The sequence below is a fragment of the Neovison vison genome, chromosome 8, assembly GCF_020171115.1.
Source record: "Neovison vison isolate M4711 chromosome 8, ASM_NN_V1, whole genome shotgun sequence".
NCBI lineage: Eukaryota > Metazoa > Chordata > Mammalia > Carnivora > Mustelidae > Neogale > Neogale vison.
Window position 1 is genome coordinate 104464501 of NC_058098.1, and position 21033 is coordinate 104485533.

The following is a 21033-nucleotide window of genomic DNA, read 5'->3' on the forward strand; positions in this document are numbered from 1 at the left end:
TGCTCCTTGGGGAATTTAAAGTTGTTTTCCCTTTTCTTTCTTCTTCTTCTTTTTTTTTTTTAAAGAAGTTATCACACTCTGGTTTCACATCTAGCCACAGAGCATGTCTGTGAGGATTGGTAACCGCTCCCCGGAGATCACTGGCTTAAGCCAGGTCTTGTTAGGCTGTTGACAACTTGGTGCTGATGAGCGAGCCCTAATGAGCCGCTTGTTTCCTCCCCCCACCCAACCCGCCGCTGGCTGATCCAGCTTCGGTGTTCCAGGGGGCTTGATGGCTCCATGAGACAGATTTTCTTGCCTACAATGGAGGCTAGGCAGGCAGGAGAACTTTCCTTCCAACGAGTGAATGTTTTACTTTTCCCCACTGGTGTTCTGGGTTTTGCAGAGGTTGCTGACCAATGCTAAGATGCTAGGGTTGGAGAGGGTCTCAGGAGAGGTAGGCTCCAGCTCCCCCTCACTCTTCCCATTTCGTAGATGAAGAGACTGAAGCTTCAGTGGGTAGGAAGGCAGGGCAGGCAGGAATCCGAGGGAGGGTACTCCAAGTGGATCCAGGAAGAGAGCGCCTCTCTTGCCTCTCAGACCACCAAGTCAAAGCTACGGAACTCTGATGAGTCTAGCCCAGAGCTTCTCGAACCTGAGGAACATGTGCCGTTGTCCGAAAAGACAACACATCATCACTGAACCCTGGGACACAATTGTACTCTTCTGCTTTACGCTTTTAAATTATTATATAATTATCAAGTGAAACAAATCAATAAATTAATAAACAAAACTACAAAGGTGGTAAAACATTCATGACATTAAGTTAGTACGAGAACAGGAGATGGGGAGGCCAAGTCGGACACTGCTCAGAGGAAGCTAGGAGCCTGGACACGGAGCTCCTTCAGGCCAGTCCTCTTGTCCTCTGGCTAACTGTTTCTTCCTTGGGCTGGTCTCCTTGAGACATAGATGATCCCATGGCTTTTTAGCAAATTCTCCAAAGCAGGCAGTACCATGTGACCCTCTCCCCTCTCCTCTGCCATCTCGCCCACCCATGGGAAGAACTCTTGTTGGGCTTTGCAAGGAAGCAAGTGCTGCTCCTTCCTATCTCCTTTGGGTGAGAATAGACTGTGAACATGATGCGTATGTAGCCCATCTAGGGTATTAGCAGCAGGAAAGCGCTGGTAGTTTAGTCGTAGAGAGGTGGCCTCAGCAAAGAAGTGACATGACAACAAAGGCTTGGAGGAGGCAAGGGAGCAAGCCATGGGTGTTTGTCAGGGAGGCGGCCTGCTGAGCCGAGTCCCAGTGCTCCAGCATGGCTTAAATGTTCCTTCCTCCAGGCAGTCTCCCAGAGTTGTCCCACCATGCTCAGAACTCGCACTGCTTTTTCTGCGGCATGGAGCCCTGTGCACCATGTCTTGGAGCTCTTATCAGGCTTGAGTTATCCTTCTGCTGGACCAGGAGCCTCTTGAGGTCGGACATCACTCCTTCCCCCTCCGGAATGTCCACCCTCCGTGGGCAGGGGTGTTTGCTCTCCTCACTATTATATCCCCAGCCTCAGTTGGTGATCTACGAAGGCAAACAGATTTGTCAGAAGTGGACCAAGTAGGAGATGGGAACAGTCTGTCGTTTGCACTCAGGCTCCCGATTTGGACACTTCCTCTCTCTGCCCCAGTCCCATCATGAGACCTGAATGGGTCCAACATTTGTCAGAGGAGTGGACGACTGCTGATTAAAACCCATCCTCCTCCACTCAATTTATCAGCGGAGAGGCCAAAAGTCAGAGAAAAGAGGCAGAATCTGACAGGCGCACCTGTTTCTCGTGGTCGGAGCAGCCATCCCTTATAGGACAGGCTCTGTCTTGGGATCCACTTGCTCTTCTGTCAAAGCAGCTGGTTGGGCAAAAGCTGAGTGAGCTAATATCCCAGCTGTGCAGCGGGCCTTTGTTCATTCAGCCAGTACTTTCTGAGTGCCTACTGTGTGCCAGGGATTTTTCCAGTGGCTGGGATACAGCAGTGGACCAGGCAGGCCAAAACCCCTGACCTCAGGGTAAGTGTTTGAAAAATGAAAGCAGGGAAAAGGGAGAAGGGGAAGGGGGACACAAACTCTACCTGGGTGCTCAAAGACAGCCTCACTAAGGCAACACAGAAACCCTGGAAGGGGAGAGGGAATGAGCCATGAGGATATCTGGGGGCAGAACACAGCAAAGGGAAGAGCCAGTGCAAAGATAACTTGGACGGAGGAAGGTAGAGGGAAGAGGGGAAAGTGATTCCAAAAGAGCTCCCTGCCTGGATGTCTCATCCCCGTCCCTGGGCCAGTGTCCTGCTGATTAATGGTGGCCATGTGGACCCTGTGACTGGGAGCCAAGGAGGGGTTTTGGGGCCCTCAGGCTTACTGTATCCTACTTTTTGCTCACTGTCCTGGGTGGCCCTATCTAGGGATGCTGTGAGGACGACTCTGGGTGCTCTAGTCATATGTACCCCCATTTCCTTGTGCCAATCCAATTTCCACTCTTGCTCCTTTCTTTTTTTTTAATTTTTTAAAAGGATTTTATTTTTTTTATTTGACAGACAGAGACCACAAGTAGGCAGAGAGGCAGGCAGAGAGAGAGGAGGAGGAGGAAGCAGGCTCCCCTCTGAGCAGAGAGCCCAATGCGGGGCTCGATCCCAGGATCCTGGGATCATGACCCGAGCCAAAGGCAGAGGCTTTAACCCACTGAGCCACCCAGCCACCCCCCTTTTTAAAAAAATAAATATTTAATTTATTTATTTGACAGAGATCACAAGTAGGCAGAGAGGCAGGCAGAGAGAGGGGAGGAAGCAGGCTCTCTGCTGAGCAGAGAGCCCAATGGGGCTCGATCACAGAACCCTGGGATCATGACCTGGGCCGAAGGCAGAGGCTTTAGCCCACTGAGCCACCCAGGCACCCCTCTTCACCCTTTTCTTGATTGGCTGATGGACACACCCACTTTGGAACAATCAGGACAGCCAGCAATGAAGACTCCAGGTTCAGGAATATAGAATTTCATGCAGCAAGTGTCCAAGGTTCCATCCCATCCAGCTAAGAAGATGGCAATCGCTGGATGTCACCCTGCCAAGCTGTCCTATCCTCACCCATGGGTGTTGCGTGGGCACCAAGAATTTTCTGGGCAGGTTCCACTCAGCAATGCCGGGAGGGCTCCAGTGCTTGGATGCCAAGATCTGAGATGCATATGCCTGAGACCCTCGAATGTCCAGAAGTGGGGCCCTGACATCTGATCCTGACTTGGAACAAGCCGGAGCACTGGGCTGGTCCAAAGGCAGGCCAGTGGCTCCGCTAAGAGGTGGACAGCAAGAAACTCACCCAGGCTGGCAGCACATGCAGGGACAGCGAGGATGCCGAAGAGCCCGGCATTATGTATAGCCCAGCTACTCAGTCTCCCAAATGCAAGTCCCTAAGTTCTCAGGAGACAGCAAAGCGTGATTGTTCAAAGCTTGGGAGTTTTGGTCAGTTGCCCTGGGCTCAAAGCCCACTTCGGTTATTTCCTTTCTGCTGGCAAGATCTTCCCTCTGGGAATAGTTTCCTTATCTGTAGAATGGGTTTACGTCCTTAGGTCATCATAAGGATTTAGAGAAACAGAGCCTGTCATCAGTCCCTGTGTGGAAGCAATGATTGCTGCCCAGCTATCTAGTATTTGTTTCCAGGGGCCCAAGACCCAGAGCTCTTGCCTTCCTTTCCCTTTCTAGCTTCATTCTTGTTCTTTGGAACAGCCATCCAGGGGATGTGGACCCTCCCAATGGCACGATAGTGCTAGCCCAGGGTAACATTCAACAGTTGAGTCAGTGGGGGGATGTTTTTAATGTAGGGCATAAGTTTTCTTGGGGTGTCTATGTAGTGCCATCCCAAGCAGAGGGTGAGAGAGGCAGGCAGAGAGAGGGGAGGAAGCAGGCTCTCTGCTGAGCAGAGAGCCCAATGGGGCTCGATCACAGAACCCTGTGCTCCAGGGGGTTGAGCCTCAAGAGCCCTTTTATCCTGGAAACTCTATGAATTCACAAATTCCATATTACTGTCATCGCAAGGCTATCACTGGCAGCTTCAAAACGAGCAAGTTCCTTGCAGGGAGATGTGCGGTACAGGCAGCACGTACCACCAGGGGGCGCTGCCTGGCTGCTCTCCCTCGCACGCCCTCACGCGCCCGCTCTCTCTCTCTCCCCCACACACATACATTTTCCAAGGAGGCTGAGGGAAGTCAGAATCAGGAGCCTTGGGATGCAAGTTTACCCTGAGGCTGGGGGTCTATGGGCAGCTACCCTGGGCCTTAAAGATCGCCCACCTGGTGGGCTGGGAATGACATTAACAGGGACCCTCCGCATCACTTGGGCCCTTTCAGTTTGCCTCCTGTTCCTGTTCCATTCCTGCTCCTGTTACAGTTCCTGCCTCCTGTTCCATTCCATCTTATGACGCATTCCATCTTATGACTAAGGGGATAATGCCCAGAAAATGAGCATCATGGGATTCCAGCGATCTTCTCTAGTTTAGGAGACAGCCGGTGAGGAGCTCAGGCAGCATGAGTGGAGTCCTCGATACTCAGCCAACATAGGTGCTTTTCCTGGAGCACAGACTGATTTTTCAGTCCTGCCAGTGACTTCCAAGCTAGCCACCCCAACTAGCTATAGACACCCCAGCCCGCAACTGTTCCCTGAGTCTGGGGACAGATGCTGGGATGCAAGGAGCCCAGTCGGTCTGCAAACAGGAGATGCCTAAGGCCACTGCTTACTCTACACGGTCACTATGGGTAAAGCTGTACCCACAGCCTCATGTAAGCCCCGTGACTGCTCTATGAGGCATGATAGCATGATCTCTATTTTGTAGGTGAGGACTCTGAGGCTTAGAGAGCACCCCTGCAGCTCTGGGTGAGGGTGGGGTGCCTGGTTTTGCTCCCATGTCTGCCACCGACTGACTAGACGCACAAGGAAAGGGCAAGGATAGATCTTAGCCTCTGCTTGAGTTCTGGAGAATGTAAAGGACAGGAGAGCTGGCTGTCCTCCAGCAAAGGTCTCCTGAGCACCAGCTCTTGAAGACAGGGAGGAAGGAGACTGTGGGCTTCCAGGAGCTCACAAACTAGGGGGTCAGCCAGGTCCTCAATGGAGGACAGATTGCAGTCAGACTTGTGAGCAAGACTATGCAGAGGCCAGCAAGGGCGACGGGGGCTCTGAGGCTTGGCCCAGGTTTACAGGAGGAGGGGACACTGCAGCCAGGCATCAAAGGGTGAGGAAGAGCGTGCTCTGCAGAGGGGAGATGTGGGAGACCTGTGAGCAAAAGCCAAGGTGTTAGGGTCCCGGGACTGGGTGGGGAGACAGCAGATGAACAAGGGCTCCTCTCTGGGGCAAGGTGCGGGAAGATGCTGGGTATGCATGGAGGGACGTGCCTCAGTAGGCGCATGCATTATGAAGAGTCTTCTTAGTGGAAAAAATGAGGTTCAGGATTTACTATAGTCAGAAAACTGCTTGCCTCCGTGAGTGTGAATGTGTACACATGAGCGTGCCTTTGAAGCCCTAGGTCAAAGTCATTTTAAATCTCCAATCTCTTTTTACTTTTCCAACTACCCTGAGAGGTTGGCTGGACAGAAATATCCTTAAGGACAGAGGAGAAAACAGAACTGAGTGGGATGAAATGTCTGGCCTATGGTCATGAGGCTCAATGGTTGAAAAGCCAAGGTCTATCACGGGCTCCTGGACCCAGGTCTATGCTCCTGCCCCAGACTTCTGCCTGGACTACCATCCTGTCTCCCAAGACCCTCCATGCCAGAGGCCACAACGCCACCTGCCCCCTCCTGCATGTTCACAGGAGAAGCCCCACCAGGGAGCAGGAGTGAAGGACTGAAACAGAAAGATGAGGTCCCACTGGCTGCACAGGCCAGAGCCCAAGACCAGGGTAGAGGGTCCATCTTCTTCTCCCAAACTGCTCCATGTACCTGTCATGGCCTTTAGGAGGAACTGCCGCAGAGAAGGGACCCAGGAGGGGTGAAGCCCTGTGCTGGTCCTCCAGGGCAGACTTGGGGAAATGGGCCTTGGGTAAGAGCTCCCTAGTTTGACCTCTTCTTTCCAGAATCTCCAGGGGGCTGGCACTGAGGATTGACGGTCTGGGAAGTGGACCTCTGCTCCCTGCCCGTGCTAGTGGGCATGTGCAAAGCTCTCCCTTAGCACCAGGCCTGGCTCTGAGCACTGGCACACATACTCTCAATTTCCACCCTCCTCCAGGGAAAGGTTCGATTGTTACCTCCCTTTTACAGCTGAATAAAGGGAGGCACAGAGAGGTGCAGTGACTTGCCCAAGATCACTCAGTTTATACGTGGCAGAGCTGGGGTTGAACCTAGGAAATCTGCCTCTAGGAGCTACTCTGTCCCTGTTATTAGTAACATTCATAAGCAGAGCCGTCATTTGACCAGTACCTCCTGTATGCCTGGGCCTGGGACTTGGGCGCTATACGCTGCACACTTCTCATTTCATAGATGAGCAAATCCAGGCTTAGCAGGCGGCCTGGGGTGAGGTGCCTTCAGAATCTCACTGATGCCAGGTCTATCTGAATCCAAAGTGTCTACCCTCCCAGCCTCTCTGACTCGCAGTGTGAGTGGGGAAACACGTGCCTTTTCTGAGCCTCAGTTTCCCTAGAGCCTAGGCCTTCTACTCTCGGCCTCCCTGGTCCAGCAAGTGACCAGTGGGTGGGGTTGTGGAGCTGTGGCAGTGAGGGTCAGGGCAACTCAGGGCCTTTCCCTTCCCCCAGCAGGCCCCCTCATCTTCCCCCTCGCAGAAGTCCCTGCTCCATTTTTTGTTTTTGTTTTTATTTTTTCTCAGTTGGTCATTTGGGATGGGGAAGTGCTGGGTGCAAAAGGTCCCTCAGAGGTCATCTAGGCTGGGTAGAGAAGGCCCAGCTCGGATCAGGGGAAGGGCCGAAGGGCCCAGAAAGCCACGTGCTCGGGGTAGTTCTGCGGGGGAGCGGACGGTCCTCTGGGAAAAAGAGAAGCGCCCCGGACTTGAGGAGGGGCGGGGAGGGAGAGTCAGAGGAGGCAGGTTCTGGACAGAAGGGATGGGGGTGGGGGGAGGTAGAGAGGACGCGGACAAAGGAGGCGGCCGGCAGCCCAGCTGTTTTGAAAAATGCTTCCTGTTTCTTTAAAGGCGCTCGCGGCTCGGGCGGCCGGGGCTGGGGAGGCGGCGGCGGCGGGAGCTGCCTCCTCTCCGGGCGGCGGCGCTGACTGATCTCGCGAACTGGGCTTCTGTGTAAACTGAGGCTAAACAAACACAGATGGAGCGCAGCGGGCGTTCTCCAGAAATGCTGGCAAGGCGGCAGCGACTTCAGATGACACTCTGAGCGCTCCGAGAACGGACACCCCGGCGGCTTCGCGGAGCCGGCGGCGCAGCTGCCCCGGGCGAGGGGGAGAAAGGGAGGGAGGAGGGCGGCGCGAGCAGGGGGGAGAGCCCGAGACTCCCAGGCGCTGAGCGCGGCGGCCGCCCGGGCAGAACCGGCGCGCAGCGTGCAGAGCGAGCGCGGCGGGCGCGCGGCCCGGGCAGCCCCACGCCCCTGCCTCGCGCGCTGCCCGCGCCATGAAGCACATCCCGGTTCTCGAGGACGGGCCGTGGAAGACGGTGTGCGTGAAGGAACTGAACGGCCTCAAGAAGCTCAAGCGGAAAGGCAAGGAGCCGGCGAGGCGCGCGAACGGCTATAAAACTTTCCGATTGGACTTGGAAGCGCCGGAGCACGGCGCCACCGCCACCAACGGGCTGCGCGACAGGACCCACAGGCTGCAGCCGGTCGCGGCCCCGGTGCCAGCCCAGCTGGCGCCGGCTGTTCCCTCAGGTGGGGGCGCGGACCCGGCTGGGGAGCGCCGGGGCGCTCGGGCGCCGGAGGTCTCCGACGCGCGGAAGCGCGGCTTCGCCCTGGGCGCAGTGGGGCCGGGACTCCCCACGCCGCCGCCGCCGCCACCGCCGCCGCCGCCGCCGCCTCCGGCACCCCAGGGCCAAGTACCCGGGGGTCCCGAGGCGCAGCCTTTCCGGGAGCCCGGCCTTCGTCCCCGCATCTTGTTGTGCGCACCGCCTGCACGCCCCACGCCGTCGGCGCCCCCTGCGCCCCCGGAGTCTTCCGTGCGCCCCGCGCCCCCCACGCGCCCCGGGGAAAGTTCTTACTCGTCAATTTCACACGTAATTTACAATAACCACCCGGATTCCTCCGCGTCGCCTAGGAAACGGCCGGGCGAAGCGACCACCGCTGCCTCGGAGATCAAAGCCCTGCAGCAGACCCGGAGGCTCCTAGCGAACGCCAGGGAGCGGACGCGGGTGCACACGATCAGTGCAGCCTTCGAGGCGCTCAGGAAGCAGGTACCGGCTCCCAGCCGCACACACTCACTGAGCCCGGGGACGGTTGCTGGAGTGGGTGGGTGATTGGCGGGGAGATTTTAGGGAGGATGAGGATGTGTGCGAGGAGCAAGTTATTCCCGCCTGGTCGGCCCAAGAGTCCAGATGGGTTTGAGCCCTCCTAGGGCAGTAACCTTCGCCACAGCTTTGGTACGGATCTTAGGGTGCAAAGTAGGGGCAAAGGGTCGAGATCTCTGGCCCAGGCACGACCAAGTTCTCCCGCCAACCCCCGGCGCGACCCTTCTGCGCGTCTGACTTTAGCCCTCATAGTTCACTTTTATGGCAACAAGTATTTGTCTTCCCGAGTCCCTTGGGTTCGGTGAGAGTGGAGAGAGGGAATGTGGGAATCTTGTCTTCAGCGAGGAAGCGGTGGGCCGGGGGGGGGGCGGGGTACACTTCGTCTTCAGGCATTTAGCGTGGTCTGGGTTTTGGGAGGCCTAAGATGTTGCAGAGGGGTGGCCCTGGTTTTGCCAGCCCCCCTTCAGCCTCTACCTCCCAGAAGGATGCCCCTACACCCAGGCTGCTTTGGGGGATCTGCAGCCCATCCCCTGGTATCCTTAAGGATCTGGGTTACAAGCCTACATCCCCTCCCCAGGGTCAGCCTCAGGAGCTGGCTGGTGAGAGCCTTCCCAGGGGATTCTCCCCTGCTGCCTTTCACCTCATGGTGAAGCGCCAGGGTCTACTGACAAGACCGGTGGATTGGGGGACCTCCAGAGACTAATTCGGTGGTGGGTCAGGGCTTCTCAGTTTGGGGCTGGTGGGTGCTGCCCTCACCAGACAGCGTCCTCTAGGGGGTTGGAGAACATTTATCTGAGAATTACCCGCAATGGGGAGGGGCAGTTTTGCAATCACATTTTAAACAAGGCTGGAACTGCCCTGGGGTTCTAGACTTCTCATTTTCTTAGAGAGAAGGGAAATCTAAGAAGAAGGTAGTACGTGCCCACTGCCTCCACCCCCAAAGGGAATGGGGAAGGATTGGTGTGGATGTGACAGGTTTGGATGGTCAGGTTTTTGCTTACTTTACAGCTGACTTCCTGTGTGACTCCAGGAAAGTTACTCAACCTCTCTGGCTTTAACCAACAACAAAGCGTTTTAGAAAACTGGATCTTTTTTCTGGATCCCACTTTCTTCTTCCTTCTGTGGGCAGAATGGACAGGTGCATGTGTCCATCCATGGGAAGGGAGTTGAGCTCCTGGGAGGAAAGAGACTCTATGACTTGGGCCAAAGTGTCTTGCTTGGGTTTGGGTAAGATGCTTGGTCAGGGAGGTGGCTAGCCATACCGGTTGGGACCCTGGGCAGTGGGACAAGTGGAACATTCAGGCTTACTCTTGGGCAACAGCTCTGTGTCTGAATGCTTGGGGAGGGCAGCCTATAGAGCATCAGGCCACCCACGTCCAGGATGGAAGGCTGACAGCCTAGGCAGAAAGATGCCTTTCCACTAGCTTACCTTGCAACTAGGGAAGATTGGGGAGGCCACAAGCCAACAGCATCACAGCTGGTGGGTAGCCGGGTAAGGCTGACACCTAGGTCCTCTGATTGCCAGATCAGGGCCCCTTTTGTCCCTCTGGCTGCCTCTTTCATTTCCGAGAACGTGTCCTGGTCTCTGCGTAGTCAGCTCCACTAAACATCTCATTTACCCAGTGGTTTTTGCTTCTTTCAGTCATATTCTACCTTGCTTGATCTTAACACCCCGTCAGGTTGAATCACCCCAGTTAATGGAATGGAAAACTGAGGCCCAGAGAAAGAAGAAAGGAGACTTGTCCAAGATCACCTAGTGGGTTAGGGAAGATGACAGCAGTTTCTGGAATGCCTGTCTTGCCAAATGTGTCCCACAGTGCCCTCTGTATCTGTCATGTTTATTAACAATCGGAAGCTGGTTTACCCATGACTGGATCTGAGAGGAAATTATTTAAATCCTGGTCTCCTTTCACTTCTCCCCTTTCTGTGGGGCAGTTCTACATAAAAAGGACAGATTCGGGGACGTACCTATGCCTGTACACGTGGTCATTGCCCATGCCCAAGAGCATACACAGCACATGGCCACAGAGGGGACTGCCCTTGTTTGTTTCCTCCTTGCTCATTCTGTTCCTTCCCCGGAAAGCTGCTGGGTCAGAGTGGGCATCTGCCTGCTGTCTGCCATGGAAGGAAATGTAGGTAGGGCACTGGTGATCTCCAAGCTGGGGGCTGAGGCCATACCAACCACAGCTCCCGTCCATGGAGAAAATCTTCTGTCCTGAAGGAGCTCCTTCCTCCTCTGCACCTCTGTTTCCCGCACGTTTAAGAGGCACTCGCGAGTACACGTGTGCACACATACATGCTCACACACCCCAATCTAGACAACGTGTAGCCCTGGATCTAGATTCAAGTTTGACTGTTTGAAATGGGCCGTTGGCAGAGAATGGAAAAGCAGAAGGACGATTCTGCCTGAAATGAAGGCTTGACCATCATGGCACCAAGATCAGTTCTGGGATTGAAACTCTGGTCCAGGGTTTTGTTTCCCTGAGCAGCTTCCTGATGGGGTTAAAAGAGCACTGGGCAAGGAGTCCAGAGGGCAGGGTTTGAGTCATGGCTCTGTTGCCTCCTTTCTGCCTAACCAGGAAAAGTCACTTTCCCTCTCTGGGGCTTCAGTTGCTAAAGCTGGAAAATCACCATAAGCCGTACCCCCCCACACTCCCGTCCCCAGTAGCTTCTTTGCAAAGAGCAAACGAAGAATGGAATTGGGGCTGTAGGAGGAACGAATATTCCTTGAGCATTCGTAGTGTCCACAGTGCCAGGCAAGGCCTTGAGCGATGTGGAAATAAACATTCTGTAATCATTTTAATAACAATCATAGGAACTACCATTTATCAGATACTTGCTTTGTGGCGAGCACGTGTTAGGCGTGTTATGTGTGTTAGTTCATTTAACGAAATGGGTGTAATTATTATCCTCTCCCCATTTCACAGATAGTGAAACTAAGGTTCAGAAAGCTTACCTAAATTCGTCGAGGTCTCGCAGCCTTCGGCTAGTGCACGGGGCCTTGTGGGTTCTGTACTGCCTGGCTCCTCATCCTGTCATTTGCTGAATGTGGGTGTGCTGTGCCTCCTGGGCCTGGAGCCGTCAGGGCCCGCATAGCTGTGTGTCACTGTCACTGTCGAGCCTGGATTCAAATCAGAGTCAGTGAGTCACTCCAAAGCCCAGGCTTTCCTGAGCTCTGCTTCTCAGCCTCTTGAATGCCCCGCAGCTGTCCGCCCTTAGCACCCACCCACCAGGAAGCCTTCTGTTTGGTCCAACCCACTGTGCTCCTAACTGGGAAGGGAAGAGAGGGAGCTGCTTGGCCACCGAAGTGCAGGTGGGGGAGAGGCCCTCTGGTCTGGTGGAGAGGGGGAATGTGTGGGGCAGATGGTCAGGCCACAGCACATGCCACCAGCCCAGCTGCATAGGGCCCTCCCTGCCGCCTCATGTGAAGGCCATGTGTGCACAGCTGGGCCTGGCCCTTGTGCGGGGCTGCTCCAGGGCCAGGTGGGAGGGGGTCGAATGGAAAGTCTGGCCTTGCTGGGGGGACGGCGGGGGGTAGGGGAGAGGCCAGCATCCTGGCTTTGGCCTCCGGACGGCACATTGGGACATCTGGTGTGTGTGCAGCTTTCCTCCTTCCCCTCAAAACTTGAAGCCCCTCAGCTTTGAAGGAGGAATGGCAGCCTTGTAAGGCCGAGGCCGGAGGAGGCTGTGAGGAGCCCTCAGGACCTGCTGAGGTGACTCTTTAGGAAGGGGGTGCCAAGCAAGCTGGGCCTGGGCCCCCTTCTCTGCTGCCCTTGGAGTCTCCCGGGGGATCCTCACAGAGGGAACTCACGATGGACTATGAGGGGGGATGGGGTGGTGCCCACCAACCCTGCCCTTCCCTCAGTCACAGACCTCACAGCCTGCCAGGGGCCCATGACCCCACAGCAGCCAGTGTATGCCTCCCCAGGGAATGGGGACAGACCTGCTTTGGGGACTCCGTCCACATGGTTGAGGGGTGAAAGAGGCGTTCACTCTGCCCCCTCAGGACCACTCACCACAGTGGCTGGTTACTGAGCCTCATTGCTCTGGGGGAAGTGCCCTACCTGAGCCTGTTGTTACCTGTCTTTATGGTCCCCTTTCCAGGCCTGTGGGGCCCTGGGGCCGTGGCTCGCAAATACCAAGACCCAGGTTCTCGAGGTCCAGCTTCATGGCTGTGTGGAAAAGAGATTTTAGAGAACCTATTTCGGTAGAACTTGACAAGGACCTTGAACAGCTCTGCACCAAGGGGTTTCACCCCAGGAAGCCAGCCCTCACACTGACACAAGAGGTTAGAGAAGACGTTCCAGTAGAATCAGGTGCTCAGCAGTGGGTCATGCCCATAGTGCTGTGGGAGCTCTGCAGACCCAGGAGTCCCGACAGGCTTCCAGGAGGGCATCCTGGGCAGGATCTGAAGCAGGGGATGGCTTTGAGCACTTTGCTGCATGGGTTGGTAGCTTTTTGGTGTTGTTTTTCTGTAGCAACTGCCTGGGTTTGCTTTCCCACATCCCTTTCTCAGGTCGTGGGGACTTTGGTCATTTTGTTGGTAAGGAAGCTGAGATCCTTTAAGGTCATGAGACTGTCTAAGGTCACAGTGGACGGCCAGTGGTAGAGCCGGGTCCTCGGGCTCCCAGGATGGTGCCCTTCCTACATTTTGCTGTTTCCTGGAGCTAGGAGAGAGTCTAGCTTGCATGGGTGGGATGAATGTCTGGGGGTAATAGGGGACCTTGTGACAATCCCTACACCTTGTCCTCTGAAGCTTAAAAATCCTTATGGTACGGGGTGAGCACAAGGCAAGTCCTTTCACTTTCCTAGAAGTTGGGCAGTGTTAGGAATTGAAGACACGTGACCGTGCTGCCTCCTTTGCTCTGTGTCCTTTGACTAGTGGAGCAGACGGCTGCTGAGGGGGTCCTCTGCAGGTGGTGGGGTGGCTGGTCATGCCCAAAGGCTAAAGGCCCATGGGATCATCCGTCCAGAACTCTCCAACTCCAGGTCAGAAAGGTGGGCTGCCTATCCCCCAAGGACTATAAAGACTGATCCAAATCCACAAGCTGTTGCTTCCAACTAATAGGAAAGAGCCCAGCTAAGGCATCAGATGCTTCTCTGCAGAGTGGAAAAGATCATTTCTACCTCCCTGGGCCGTTTAAAGATAAATGTAGGCATTGTATTAAAAATACCCTTAGTAGGTCACATAAGAAGCCAGGGGTGACCTGGGTACCCAGACATTGCTGTTCCCACTCTGCAGATGAGGAAACAAAGGCCCAGAGAACCGAAGGCACCTCCCAAAGTGGCTGGAGGTGCCTGCGGTTCAGACTAGCTCCTTCCACCCTTCTCCACCTCCCAGAACTAGGACCTGTTGCCAGACTCTCACTTTGTGGGGGCTGGGCCAGGCCAGGGTGCTTCCAAACTGGGCTTCTGGGGGCACAGGACTGCATCCTAGGGAATGGGTACCAGGAGGGTCTGGAATTAACCAGGTGAGCCGAAGAGTACCTCCCACCCAGGGCAGGAGGATGAGGAGGAGGGTGGAGCTACCCAAAAGTTGCCCTTGGCATCCTACATGTGGCCACCTATGCTGGAGGGAGTCTAGGGAGATCAGTGGCCATGAACCTTCCTTGACCACTAGACAGACAAGCTCCTGGCATAGCTTCAGGTCTTCGTTCAGTGAACTGGGGCCCAGGATGTCCACCTCTCTTTATCTTCACGTGCAGATGGGATAACCGTCTTTATTTGGGGGAAGGTTTTAAATGGGACAGACTACCTGTAAATAGCTATCATGATGCCACATATACCACCACAGCCCGATAGATGGTTTCCTTGTCAGACCTGGATTTTGATAGAAGCAATGAGGCAGAGTGACAAAACTTGGCCCAGACACTGGACTGGAGCCCCTAGGTTGGCCTTGGCCACATCTGTTGCTCTGTAATCCCGCAATGACCCTGGCTTCTCATGCTCAGATCCTTTCCAAGATCCCTGGTGCCCACTGGCAGGAAAGCCCATCTGTTCAGGGTCCAAGGGCTCAATGAGCCAGGTAACTACCAGTGTGGCCCCTGGGTGAAAACACCAGAAGGGACCTGTGTCATGGAGCTATGCCCAGTCCCCAAGGGCCTCTGGCAGGTAGGCACTCCCTCCTGGGTGCTGGGTTGGCTCTTGAGACACCCCCTTTCCCCTGTGCCAGGACTCCAGGGAACCTTTCTGTCCCACTGACCTTGTTTATTTGTTCAGGATGATAAAGCAAGATTCTCTGGACTCTGGTTGGGAACAGGCAAAGTGCATTGTTCTGCCAGCTTTTCTTGGATGGGTTTTGAGCCACAGCCAGGACTGGGGGGTGGGTGGGGAGGTGGGCACTGCACAGGAGGCGGCGTGCTCTCCGTCACCAGCCTGCCCCTCCTTCGGTTTCCTAGTCCAGTGAGTGGCAACTCTGTGGCTGCCGAAAGATTTTAAAAGGGGACAGCAAACCTTGCCTCTGGTGTGGGGGCTATTTCAGGAGCCCAGCTGGTGGGGAGGGGTCAGTGATAAGCAGGCATCTTGTCGTGCTTCTCACCTGCTCCAGAACCCTGCCTCGGGGACCTTATGCAGCCCCACTCTTAAGGACTCGCTGACTTATCTCAGTCCTCACTCTCTGCAGTGTGCCTTGTGGTGGTGGGTGCGGTCCTGTGAGTAGATGGAGAGGAAGCCAGCCCATGGAAAGACGAGCTCAGTGGCCTGGGGTCTGCTAGCCCTGGACAGCTAGAGTCGGGAGTTGAGCCCAGATGGCCAAAAGGTATGTGGGCTTCAGCTCTACACCAAAAAGCTGAATCTCCATCCTCTGGGAGAAGAAAGGGTTTTGAACACCTTTCCAAACATTCCGCAGCCCCCTGGTGAATGTGAAGGTAGGCCGGTCGTTTGTTCATTCGTTCTTTCATTCAACAAACCCTTTGGAGGGTCTGTTAGGGGCGAGATCTGTGCCAGGCTCTGTAGACGTGGGCCTCTGCCCCTCAGCTCTCTGGGAGCCTGCCTGTTAAAGGAGTCACAGTAAACAGAAGTTGAGGATGGTCAGGGGGCTATTGTGCACTCTTAAGGGCAGGGCCTGCTCTGGCTCTCCTCCCCACACCCCCTAGTTCAGGATTGGGAAGTGAAGGTCCGAGAGAGCTCCAGGACAACGTGAGAACAAAGTGGACCATGCATTTTGGGTCCCCATCTGAGGGGACTCTCTTAGCCACGCTTTCTCCATCTCTGCGTCAGTGACCATTCGGGCTGGGCAGTTCTTGGTGGCGGGGAACTTATAGGACCCTGTGCACTGCAGGATGTTTAACAGCCTCCCGGCCTCTGTCCATCAGGGGCCAGTACCACCTTCCCTCCACCACTCCCCAGTACAGACAATTAAGAATGTCTGCAGATATCGCCTGCAGTCCCTGAGGGATAGAATCATCCCCGGTTGAGAAACATTGGCCCAGAAGAGGGGCTGGTATATGGAGGATACTCACCAAATACTTGTTGAGTGTTCGTGCTGGGGCAGCCCACTCTGCGGGATGGGGGTTAATGGGTCCCAGAGTCGGTGGTAGGGGTGGGTGCTGTGTCTTGATCTGGATGCCAGAGAGAGGAGGAAACTGGAGCCCTGGGGGCTGGGTAAGCACGGCCCAGCCATTCAGGTGAGCGGTACATCAGAGAGGGGGTAGGCTGTGTCGGATAGCACTCGTCAGATGGACGGTGTGGGGGCATTTCCGCGTCTCAGCACAGTCTTCGTTGCTTTTTGCTTGCGCGGTTCCAGCAGTGGCGGACAGTGTTAGAAAGTTAGATGCTTTGTCTCTTCACCCCGTACAAACCCCTGTGCAAATTAGTGAGCGTCTGCTTGGCGATGAGTCACTGACAAGCATGTCAAGTCTGGTTGTGGCTGTAAATATTTATTATGCACCTGTTGCCTGCCCAGCAGCACCTGCAAGTCCAGAGGGCACAAAGAAAAAGAAAAGAAAAAGGAAGGCCCTCCTGGCTAAGCACAGGTACTTTCCTTCCTGTAGGTCCCCAGAGTCCTGGGTCCCTAACTCTGTTGTGACACTAACATCTCTCTCAAGTGTGAGTTCTCTGAAGTCAGGAAGCAAGTTATTATTCAGAGTGGGACCCGCGAGTGTCTAAGAAAACAAGGTCCGCTGACTGAGCGAGTGGGTGGATGGAGTATCAGAACCAAGAAAGAGGAGGTGCGTCAGTTCTGTCAGAGAGACTCCCTCTTAGGGACTGTGGGGGACAGAGCTCTGTCAGCGTGGGACCTCACATGCTTCATTCCTGTTGCCCCGTGGGTGTGAGATGAGCCTCTGTTTCTTCCCCTGCAACTGTGGGAACGTGGATGCCTCCCGGAGATTGTGAGTGGACGAGTTGAGATGCGTGCAGGCACACAGTGGGTGCTGAGAACAGAAAATAAAAGCCGGGTCAAGGGATTCGACAGGCCACCTTTGCTGCCCGGGGGTCCCCTCTCTGGCAGCGGGACATCATTGTGAGTGGCCCTGTCTGCCTGGCCAGGGCCCAGAGCCCCACCTCCCCCCCACCCCCCCACCAGCAGCCCCTCCTGACGCCTTCTCAATCCCCAGGTGCCGTGTTACTCCTACGGGCAGAAGCTGTCCAAACTGGCCATCCTGAGGATCGCCTGTAACTACATCCTGTCCCTGGCACGGCTGGCGGACCTCGACTACAGCGCCGACCACAGCAACCTCAGCTTCTCCGAGTGCGTGCAGCGCTGCACCCGCACCCTGCAAGCCGAGGGACGCGCCAAGAAGCGCAAGGTACGTGCCAGCAGCCACTCGGCAGCCTCTGGAGTGGGGCGGGAGAGGTGGTAGCGGAAGTTGGGCGTCCTGCTCTCACCCAGGCTTCTGATGGGGCCAGCAAGGTCAGCTTCCTGGAGGTTTGCTGGGGGTCGCTCCCTGGGATTACAGGGGTGACCCTACTCCCGGTCATGGGGCTGTCGGGTACCTTGCACAGTCACCCCGGGCCTCCAGGTCTGGTTTTCCGTGCTCTGGTGCCGATGTGCCCAGGTGGCCCCTGATAGATGTTGTATCAGAATGAGCCAGACTGAGCTCCCCTGAGCCGGGTGACAGGACCGGAGAGCTCTTCGGCACGTTTGGGAGTATGACTTGGCCTGGGGATTGCTTGCGGCCGTGCATTAAGGCGAGTGACGTTTGTAATTCATTCTTTCATTCTGGAGAGATTTGCTGATCCCCAGCCCTGTACCAAGCATGCCAGACAGGACTATAAGAGTGACAAATGTGGTCCTAGTGCCCATGAAGCTCACAGGATGGTCAGAGTCATTCTTCTGCCAGTGAATATGGATGGCAGAGTATGACAGGGTGGTCGCGGGGGTCTGGGCTAAGGGCAGTGGAAGGCCAGGTGGAGGAGGGAGAGCTTACTTCTGCTGCCCAAGGGAGTCTGAAAGTGCATCTTAGGGTAATAGGTATTTGATCTGGGCCCAGAAGGACAACCAGGAGGTCACTGGGAAGATGAAGCAGGTCCTAGCATCTGAGACAGAGGAACCAACCTGCATGAAGCTTGATGTGTTTGGAGAAGGATGTGTGGGAGGAAGGGTGGTGGGCCCAGCTAAGGCCCCTGAATGGCCTGTGCTCCCCTGCCTTTCCATTTGCGGGTCCGTGCCAGGCAGTACTGAGCAAGGCTTACAGCAACCCTCTGGATCTCTGTTTCTGCAGGGCCAGGGGAAAAGACACAGAGGGTGGGACCCCGTCTGTGTCCACGAGGTGGATGGAGGCTGGGGGAGACGCCTGCCCCCCTGGCCATCCAGGGCTGGAGAGGGTGGGGGATCCCGGTGACTGGCATCCTCCGTCCTTCCTTCCTGGCCTGCCTCTCCCTCTCATCCCTGACATTCCCCGCCTAGCCACCCCCCCTTGCCAGCAGGCTCTCTCTGGGTTCCCCAGGTTTCCCAGAGACCTCTGGGCCCAGAGCCAGGGAGGCCTCCCCATGGACTGTCCTGCCTCCGCCAGGGAGGGCCCCACTCTGTCCCCCCTGCCAGCCAGCCACTGCCGCTGCTGCGGTAATTGTACGTTGCATTCCTGGGAGTGATTTAACGTGGACCAATTAGATGAAATCCTCATCAAGTGGGTGAGAGAGGAAGCGCCACTGGCTGCTGGCAGGACCGCTTTCCTCTGGAAAGTGACACGGGTAAATTAAGGGCGTGATTGATGGCTCCATGCAGGGCTCTGTGACAAAGGAGGTTTGTAAACTCTGGGTGAACTTCCCGTGGCATTGGGGCAGCCCAGAGGTGTGGATGGGCAGGGAAGGCAGGCGCCCATTTGCTCCAAATCCACCTCTCATCCCCTTCCCCCCACCCCGCCCTGCGTGTCCCCCACTCATGCACCAAGACGGGAGGGCCGGCCCTTCCCTTCCCTGTTCCTTGATTGGAGCCAATTGGAGTCCAGGGCTGCGGAGGAGGGGAGGGGAGCGGGGTGAAGATGCCAAAGGGAGATGAGCTCATGGCTTCCCCTCAAATCCCCTCAGATCTGAGACACATTAGAGACAATCGTGTCCAACCCCCCATCGTCCTGATTGGGAGAGTGAGGTGGCAGGTTGTGGTTTGTTGCTGATAAGTGGTCACTGTGGGAACCTCATCAGTGATTTCTCAGGCCCTTTCCAGCCTCCGTGTCCAAGTGGAGGTTTTGCCTCACCTCAGAAGAGCAGGGGACCGCTGGTACCCTGTGTCCCCTTCTGCTGTGTGGTGGTCCCAGGGCTGCTGTCCCCCAGCAGCTGTGTCTGCAGTCAGCACTGCCGGGAGGACGTAGATGGCTGGGGTCCTGGAGGTGCCAGGACATCCAAGGACCTGTCCCACCCTGGCGTTCTGCCCTGGCTGGTTGGGGGCGAGGTTACAAGGCCACCCCTGTTTCTGTGGCTTGTGTTTTCCTGCATGTCTGTCACCATGCAGGTAGGTGAGTCCTGAGGTGTCCTCGGAGAGGGTCTCCAGTGACCTGCCCAGTGACCCTGAGTGGCTGGGGCAGGCCCCCGTTTCATTCATTGGAATCAGGGGAGCTGGTGCCCCTCGAGATCCCCTGATGATTCGTTCATTCAGTGTTTATTGAGCATTTGGAGTGAGCTCCGAACGGGGGCTTCACCCTCCGCAGTCCCTGTAGAGGAATGGTTTAGGGGCTGAGATCAAGTCTCTGTCCCCCTCCCCCTTGGCCACTGCGGGTTTGGGGATGAGAGTGAGCCAGGCTTACATCCTAAAGAGAGAGGGAGAGAGAAGGCAAAGAAGGGAAGAAACTAGAGAACGCATGCCAGGATAAGTGAGTGGCTCAGGGGAGGTCCTCTGTAAATGGCAGCTGTGACGGTGGTGACCCTCACCAGCATGACCAATAGCAATTTCAGCCATTCCCCTCAAAGGCGCCCTCACAGTGAATGTGAACCCAAGAGGCCGGGCGACCCTTTCTTGGGATACCTCCATGAGAGACAGCGCACAGTGTCCTCTAAGATCTCTTGTATCTCTAATGAGCTGTCTTGATGCCCCCCACCCCCCCAAACCTGTGTTAGGAATGGGATATAAAGTGAAATCCCCCTGCCCCCGTCAGGCCCCAGGTGCCTCCTTTTGCCCATCTCAGCCCTTCCCTGGCAGGGCTGGAGACCTACATCCCTTGACCAGTGGGTCATCTGTCTCTGGGCCTCCCAGGACACAACTTTGAGGGCTCAGAGCCTTGTTAGGGAGCCAGGTCGTGCAGGGAGGCCCATGTCAGAGGCCGCCCAGCCCAGGGATGAGGGCAGGGGCAGGGGCGGGGGTGTGTGTGTGGGGGGAGTGGATGGGCCCTGGAGAGCTCAGTTCTGACTCTGCTGTAGCTGAGATAATGCACGCTAAGCACCTGGCTCCGGGCCATGTTTCTGCAGCTCCTGTTTTTAAAGCAGCAACTCCCGGGAGCTTCGGAGGAGGAGGAGGAGAAAGAGGAAGAACAGCAGGACTGTTTCACACCTGGGCTGGGGGGGGCCTTGCCAGACCTGCAGAATAGCAAGGGACCAGTCTCCTACAATCTGGGGTGCTCCTTTCCAGCCACTTTAACCCCTGGAGTACTAACCAGAGGAAAATAACGGCTACTGACATTGACGGCATAGTTTCGACCCTGCTGCTAGACGGTCAGCAGCCAGTCCCTGCCTTTGGGTTGCATGCAGGCCATTTGGGGACGGGGAGAGAAAAAAATGTCCTGATGCACTGAGCGAAGGGCTCTTCCGGAAGCCTGGGCAGTGACTGGGCACCCCCCGGGGCTGTGCCAGCTGGGGGGTGGGGCTGGCTCTGCGAGGCTGGGTGGCTGGACCTGGTGGTTGCTGCTGTGTATGTGGACCGTGCCCAAGCCCCAGAGCACATGAGGCAGAGTCTCAAGGGCTCCTGCTCTGGCTGGATCCAGTAATCTGTGTGCAAGGCCTTCTGGGTCCCCAGAGTGTCCACTGAGGGGCATTGTCTTGGCTCTGCCCCCACCCACATGTCCATGGTCACCCCTGCTGGGCCCTCCATGTCCACTTCTGTAAGGTGGCTTACAGAACCTTACAGGCCCTTTGGGGTCAGGCTTTTCCTGTTTAATGACTGTCCAAGTGACCAAACGCGTCGCTCTTACTTTCCCTGTGCCCCGCGTGGGTGTTTCACACAGACCTGGGAGTTGCTCCCTGAGAGACTGCTGGGACCCCCGGGCAGTGCGTCCCAAGAACA

At 56.0% G+C, this 21033-nt stretch overlaps 1 protein-coding gene across 1 annotated transcript in view; it reads left to right on the forward strand.

Moving 5' to 3' along the window:
* The first annotated feature begins 7558 nt into the window (after positions 1 to 7558).
* The window catches only part of ATOH8 (atonal bHLH transcription factor 8), a 30487-nt gene continuing 17012 nt past the window's right edge, over positions 7559 to 21033 (forward strand). The window contains exons 1-2 of the mRNA XM_044261554.1: positions 7559 to 8330; positions 16940 to 17131. Of these exons, the coding sequence (XP_044117489.1) occupies positions 7560 to 8330; positions 16940 to 17131 (963 nt within the window). The 5' untranslated portion in view covers position 7559. The remainder of the gene's footprint in view (positions 8331 to 16939; positions 17132 to 21033) is intronic.